This window comes from Perissodus microlepis, chromosome 22, assembly GCF_051167445.1.
Source record: "Perissodus microlepis isolate ML-2025 ecotype Zambia chromosome 22, ASM5116744v1, whole genome shotgun sequence".
NCBI lineage: Eukaryota > Metazoa > Chordata > Actinopteri > Cichliformes > Cichlidae > Perissodus > Perissodus microlepis.
Window position 1 is genome coordinate 29,719,579 of NC_140481.1, and position 7,161 is coordinate 29,726,739.

General features: G+C 39.0%; 1 protein-coding gene across 1 annotated transcript; it reads left to right on the forward strand.

The window, feature by feature from the left end:
- The first annotated feature begins 1,356 nt into the window (after positions 1-1,356).
- LOC146363474 (serine/threonine-protein kinase SBK2) lies at positions 1,357-6,647 on the forward strand. The gene is made up of 5 exons (XM_084919566.1): positions 1,357-1,588; positions 3,867-4,011; positions 4,095-4,297; positions 4,431-4,592; positions 4,812-6,647. The coding sequence occupies exons 1-5, from the start codon at positions 1,583-1,585 to the stop codon at positions 5,433-5,435; spliced, it is 1,140 nt and encodes a 379-aa protein (XP_084775692.1). The 5' UTR covers positions 1,357-1,582; the 3' UTR covers positions 5,436-6,647.
- The last annotated feature ends 514 nt before the right edge of the window (positions 6,648-7,161 follow it).

Here is a 7,161-nt window from a genome sequence, read left to right on the forward strand (position 1 = left end):
CAGAGGAGGGAATAACCAAAACAACAATATGCTGATTAAAAATAGTTTTCATTTTATTGGTACCATTAAAAAATATGACACCAATGTTCAGTTTGGTTCAGTTCCTCATAGATTACTATGAGCTGATAAAATGCTCTTCATCTCGGTGCCAGAGGACACTTCACTGGTGTTTAAAAGTCAATGTTCAGAGCAGCTGGTGAATATTTAAGATGACAGAGAAAAAAGAAAAAGAGGAAAGGAACATAAAAGACATGCTGATCATGCTACAGATTAGAAACAGGCTGAATAAAGATTCTTCAGCTTTTTTTGAATGACACTTGTTGATTTAAAAACACAAAGCCCCACGATCTAAGCAATATCAAATATTTGGGTCATTATAGGAATGTAGTCTCATATGTTCCATGTCCTCTGCTTCACCACATCTGCACAAGAAGAGTAGACCACAGTTACGTGTGGGAGCTGAAAACAACTCAATACATTACTGTAAGTGCAATAAATGCTTCCCAGTGAGTGCTGAACCTAACATGACTGCATGAGGAAAAGAATCCAACTGTCGACTACATTTTCCTTTGAGAGCAACAGATTTTTGTGGGGGTTTGTACTTTCTCCTTCAATGCTCTTCCAAGCTAGTGTTCCTTTTTGAAAGTATGCATGTCTACCATTGTTAGGTGGTGCTGAGGTGTGGTGTAGAAAGCATTTAAAAACATACCACTCAAGCTTTGGTATTCAAAATAAATATCAGCTCTCAGATATTTGCATTCCAATCACAGCAGTAATAAATTTTATCAGACTGAGTGCCATATTAAGTGAGATTTTTTCTTTGACTTGATCACCTATCCATTTTCTTAACCATTTATCCAGCTTAGGTCATGAGGTGGGGACTATACCCTGGATCCAGACTAATTCCATTGTCCTTTGCTGCAGTTGTCTGTTGTCAAACCACCAACATTTATTCTTTAGCAGACAACAAAAGCCATTTAAGATGTGTCATACTTTCTACAAATTTCTGTTTTGTTTTTTTTTTTTACTTTATTTTTATGACAATGTGCCCTAAAGATTATTTCATAGAGAGTCGCGTTTTTAGCAGTCGTCAGTGCCACTTGTGGATTGTTAACTGCTTTTAAGTCAATTTTGAAATTACAGTCACAATTGTAAAATGTGTGAAATGTTCAACAGAGATAACTGGTGCAAAACACAGGTCAACTGAACTCAAAACCCAAATAATGACAGGTTGGAGGTAACATACGGTCTTCTACACACACAAACATGCATGACACCCTTCAGGATCCGCCTTTCACTGCAATAAGAGAGGACACGAGGAGGAGGGGAGGTGCGGACAGATCACTTTGGGATAAAGGTTGTAGCAGCAGCAGCCACGAAAGCCTCTCGCAATCCAGTCGAAGGGTTTTCCTGACTGAGTGCAGACTACAACCAAACTCTGCCTGCTGCGACAATTCTGCATTTTGGTGCGGTGGGTGGAAAGAAGACTCGGCGTGGAGGCTCTACCAGCTGGTGCACCTGCTAAATGAAGAGGAGAACGTAGCTTTGGATCACCGACTTTGAACTGAACAACTGCAGCAACATGATGGTAAGTCAGAGCCGGAGAAGTATCCTGTGTAACAAGGACAGTTATTCTCAAAGGAGATATTTTAATTATTGATTTGTCCTAACCTGGACCAATCAAACCCAAATTACCTCTGGAAAACTTAAAAAAATACACTGGCTCATCCAATCATTTAAAAATAATTTAAATAGAGTAACTGGATACAATGCACACTGCACTCACAGTGTATGTGCATTAATATGTCGAGCCCATCAAACTTGGCCCAATTACAGTTGAGAATTTTAAAGAAAATATATTTAATTACTAAGAATTTGGAACCATTAGAAATTCATTAGGACCATGTAAACTATAAAAAGTGATGGTATGGTAATGGCCACATCATGTATTTAGTATGGCTCATTTCAGCATCAGCTGTTTACAGTGATTGTTTTACACGTTTTCTGTTATTTGTAAATGTTGCTCTACATGTGAATCATAAACCCAAATAGCTTAATTACTAAATTAGTGCAAAATATGATTTTGGGCAGAGGTATGAGTACAACAACCACACCTATCATTCGCAGCAATGCCTTTTATGGCAAACATGGTCAAAAACTGGTCGGTTCTTAAGTCGTCTGGTGGTCAGTAAAATGTACATATAACGTGCATTTGGACAAACAGTACTTTGTAATTGAAGTAAATATTTTGTATTACCACACAAATGCTCCAAATCTTGGTACCCTAAGTAGCTTATAGGCTTAGTTTCTTCAAGATTGAAGCAGTAATCTACGAGTTTGGGAACAGACATAGAGATACATATACATATACATATACATATATATACTACACTCATTAAAGAATGATTATTTCACTCTATGCATCCTTTGTATGTAATTAATTAATTAATGGAAAACTTTGGATTTTTCCCTGATATCTGAGGAGGAATCTTCTACATGATCCCTGCTCTTCAGTTAAACCATGTACCTTCATATTTAGAGATAAAAGAAGCATATTAAAATGTATACTGTGTGTTTTAACACTTATTATTAGAGCCACAATAACGAAGATGTTATATTTTTAAAAAGTCACAAACAATTTAATCTCTCATTTACTGATCCTGTTTCTCCCTTCCCACTGTTGCCAAAGTGCTTCCTCACAGGGTGTCTTGTCTGATTATTGGGGTTTTCTCTGTGTTTTTGTCTTTACCTTACAATATAAAGCACCTTGAGGTGACTGTTGTTGTAATTTGGAACTATATAAATCAAATTTAATTGAATTGTTTATCTGACAAATTACATATAAACTGCTGCAAAGGATCAAATGGTCCTGCTATTTATCTTTGATAGTTTAGTAATCTGGGCATTACACAGATGCTCAGAGGGTTAGAGTTCAGTTTCCACCCAAACCACCCAGTAGAAGAGGATTAGAGAGCATAAAATGACACCCACTGATGTTGCAACAGTTATTTTTATTATTATTATTATTATTGATAGCTATCAAAAAGCATGGGATAAATATTTGTTGCATTTATTTTAGGAAGGCACTTGGAATTTATAATCTTCATTTCTTTAAAATGGAAACTTAATGCAAAAACTTAATTTGGTGCAAATGATTAAAAATAAGGTACATTTCTTCCCTAACTGCTAATGTAATGTAACTCTTTCTTGGGGCCCTTTTATGAAATTAAAGACAAATAAGGGTAAAATTACCAAATTTTATGGGCAGAAAAATTTAGGTAGATCCGAGTCATTCTCTTAGTGTGAACAAAGCCTCAGTGAAGGGTTCACGGCCTCTGTGAGCAGCACATTGACGGCTCTGAGCTGTTCACTGATGAGCTGTAATGAGCCGCTCCCTGTCTGGATGCGTATGGTGACAGTTAATCCAAACTAACCCAGGCCCGAGGGTGCCAGCTGTAGTGGAAACATTACCAGACAAAACAAAACACCGCTGCGTGTGTGACTGTGTGGGGGGATTTAACGAGGCTATTAACAGACATGTTTATACCCGGGAACGAGTATTGCAAGCATCACCATGACGACGATCATCCCTGCAATGGTGGTGTTACATTCCAAAGAGCTGCGAGGGATTCAGTTCAGAAGAGAAATATTTTAGGAAGTCAGTAGTATGATATCAATAAATAGTGTGGAGTGTTGTCACAATCATCTGCTTACATGAAATATAAGAAACCTGCTTATTCAGCCTGCTTTTACACAGGGACATTACCTACCTAGAAATCTTATTATGCAGATTTCTGACATTCCCACCCATTAAGCTTTGTATCAAGCATTGGTGTAATTACAGTACTCTGTGTTTATTTGTCCAGGCTGCCGCAAAACTTTTGGATGAGATGTGTCATCTGACGGCTCAGTCTCTGAACTCAATGGACACATCAGAGCACTTCAAGGTCCTGAAGCTGCTGGGTGAAGGCTCATATGGAAAAGTTATGTTGGCTGTACACAGAAAGAGAGGTGAGGAGCTAAACAAACACATTATGGCTTCAAGATCCCCTAAAAACACACCTACATCAGTACAGTATCTTTGGATCTTTCAGGCACTCCGATGGCTCTGAAGTTCTTCCCTCGTGACTCTACTTCTCTGTTCTCTTTCCTGAGGGAGTATAACCTCTCCCTGTCATTCTGTACACACCCATCCCTGACCAGAGCTCTGGGAATAGCCTATTCCACACCATCACACTACATCTTTGCCCAGCAAGCCAGCCTCTTCGGTGATCTGTACGAAGTCATCATACCTGAGGTATAAAGATTTTAACAAAGGAGTTATGATTCCTGAACAATTTAACTCACACTGTATTTATGTTTTGGAAGATAATTTGTTTTGTTAGACTTTGATAGACTTTCTATCTTCTTCTTCTCCATTTGTTCTGTAGCTTGGTATGGAGGAGGACTGCTGTCAGCGGGTGGTGTCTCAACTGTGTGGTGCACTTTCCCACCTGCACTCTCTTGGTTTTGTCCACAGAGATCTCAAACCAGAAAACGTCTTCCTTTGTGACTCTGCCTGCCGCTGGGTCAAACTGGGAGACTTTGGCATGGTCAGTATGAAGGACAAAACTAACATAAATAACAATAGCATCTAGCTGGCAGGTCTATTAACAAGCTGTTCGCTAAGATATGATGCAGAAGAAAACCAAGTAAAAGCAGCCGCCTATGGCTCAGATGTGTTCTGCACAAGACTTATGGCATATTTCATCTAATTTATCCATATTTGCATCCACTATCAGTCTAAATGTGGCAAATCAATATTTACCCAGGTAAAGTCCAGGGGAACCAGGATCCCAGAAGTCTGGTACAGTTCTCCTTACTGCACCCCCGAGGCTGAGATTGCTCGAGGAAACAAGGACAGCAGCAGTATAACTGATGGAAATGATGGCATCAAGGATGGTGAAGAGAAGAAGAAAAAGAGAGTTTGGGTTTCCGTGGAGCCAAGTACAGACAGCTGGGCGCTGGGCATCCTGACATACGCCATGCTTACCGGCAGCCACCCCTGGGCTGAAACAGCCAGCGACTGCCACTCATACCTGAAATATCAAGAGTGGTTTGAAAGAAGTAAAAGCCCCAACGATGAACTGGACGTGTGGGCTGAGCCACAAACAGAGAGCCCGCAGGATCTGGATGAGGCTGGACTGGAAAAGAAGAACCACATTCCCAAAGCTCCCCAGTTTGCATGTTTCACCCATTTGGCCTGTTCCTTTTTCCAGTCACTCCTCAACCCACGGCCACAGCTTCGTAGGCAACCTGATGAGGCTTTGAGTTACCTGGGAGGAGACTGGATGATGGAGAAAGAGAGGGTGAGGCTGGAGAAGGCGCGTAAGAAGAGTAGAGGGAAAGGAGGGATCAGAAACATGAAAGAGATGGAAGGGAGAGGAGAGCGTTAAGTTAACAAAGTCTACCAAAACTAAGCTGAAAGAGACAAATGTCTTTCTATGCTCTTTTCTGTCTTCACTTTAACCTTACAAAAGCCTCACACTCCTGGAGATCTCTTCCTGTTAAAAGGAGTTCTTCCTCCCTACTCTCGCCAAGTGCTGACTGATAGGGGATCATTGGGGTTCTCCCTCTGATACTGTGGAGTCTTCACCGTAATCACAAAGCACCTTGAGACAACTTTTGTTGTGAATGCCCACATTAAAAAATGAACTGAATAGAAATTACATTTGAAAGTTGAGCACATACGATTTATATTATTCACAAGTTAATTTTGTAACTGTACATTACTGCTTTTTAAATGCTTTCTGTTTTTCTGTTGCATAGATTAACACAAAAAAATACTACACTATGGCGAATACTGAGGTAAGCTTCTATTACATTTAACTGTGAGCCATCAGGTTGTGTAAGGGAAAGGAAGCAGGTGGTCGATGTGTTAGAAGAAAAAAAAATCACCTCCCACATGTTTAACCTCTAAACATTAAGAAAACAACTTTGGAAAAATTCCCCTTGTTAAAACAAAACTCCATGGTTTATGGGGAATTTGCTTTCTGGGAAACTGTCGGTTAGTGAGGAAGTCTAACAGCTGCTTGATTCACGTCAAATAAATGAAAAATATTTACTTTAACCAACATTTTAAATGACCAGTGTAGAAACAGCTGTAGGTATCAAGATTATTTGCATTAACTGGTCTGTAACTAGTCTGTTTAGTGTGTAATGATCACATGCGATAACTTCTGCAGGGCACTGCATCTATATTTGACTCTAGATTTCAGAGAGTATAATACGTCATAGCAGGCTATGAACTGTAAATAGACCACAGCAGAGCCAAGTCATAAACACCTCTGAGGTCCACTTTAGACCACAGAGGGGGTTTTGACTGTTTGGTTTTTGGTTTAAAAAAAAAAACAGTTTTCTGAAAGTAATAATATATATTAACACTTTAATAGCACTTTTATACCCTAAAATGCTTACAAATTTTAGCTAATGTAACTCATCATTATTGTTATTAGCTATCACTAAGCTCCTGGCAGCTCATGTGTAGCATTTTATGCACAACCAAAAGACTAATTTTGTTTTATTTTGTATTGTAAAACATTATAAAATGTAAAAATTATTATACATAATAATGATAACAGTGCAATACCTTACTGAGACTGTGTAAATACTTCTGTAGCTGTATAATGATATATTGTTTATAAAGTATACTTTTAATGTAATAAAATTATTTTTATATATGACCATTTTATTTGAATGTAAGTTGTTTTACAATTATATGCATTTTTGAGGATTTTAAACATGCTGACCTAACATGTATGCACTGATTGGATCATATCTCAGTAATGTTCTAGTAAGATTATATACCACACATGCACGCACTCACAGACACACACGGTAAGAATCCGCTGGAAAGCTTCCCAATGTGTTTGCAAAAATAGGGCCCTGGTTGTAAATTTGTCGTTACAACCTTTCAGCACTGAGTATGTGCCGCGGCCCACAGTTCTGACCCCTCAGCACCACATTGCAGCCGGATCGCACGCGATCATACTTTCTCCTGCAATTGCAATCAGCTGGACTTTTAACACAGAGGTCAGTTTCACCACAGACACAGTGAACTTCACCAAACATGGACTGACAACTGAGACAGACAAATAATGACCGAAACACACACAACTCTTA

What these genes read in the sequence shown, in the direction of transcription:
- LOC146363474 (XM_084919566.1), top strand. An exon ending in GGCTGTACACAGAAAGAGAG is followed by an intron (nt 4,012 to 4,094) that starts GTGAGGAGCTAA and finishes TGGATCTTTCAG; the next exon opens with GCACTCCGATGGCTCTGAAG. An exon ending in AACTGGGAGACTTTGGCATG is followed by an intron (nt 4,593 to 4,811) that starts GTCAGTATGAAG and finishes ATATTTACCCAG; the next exon opens with GTAAAGTCCAGGGGAACCAG.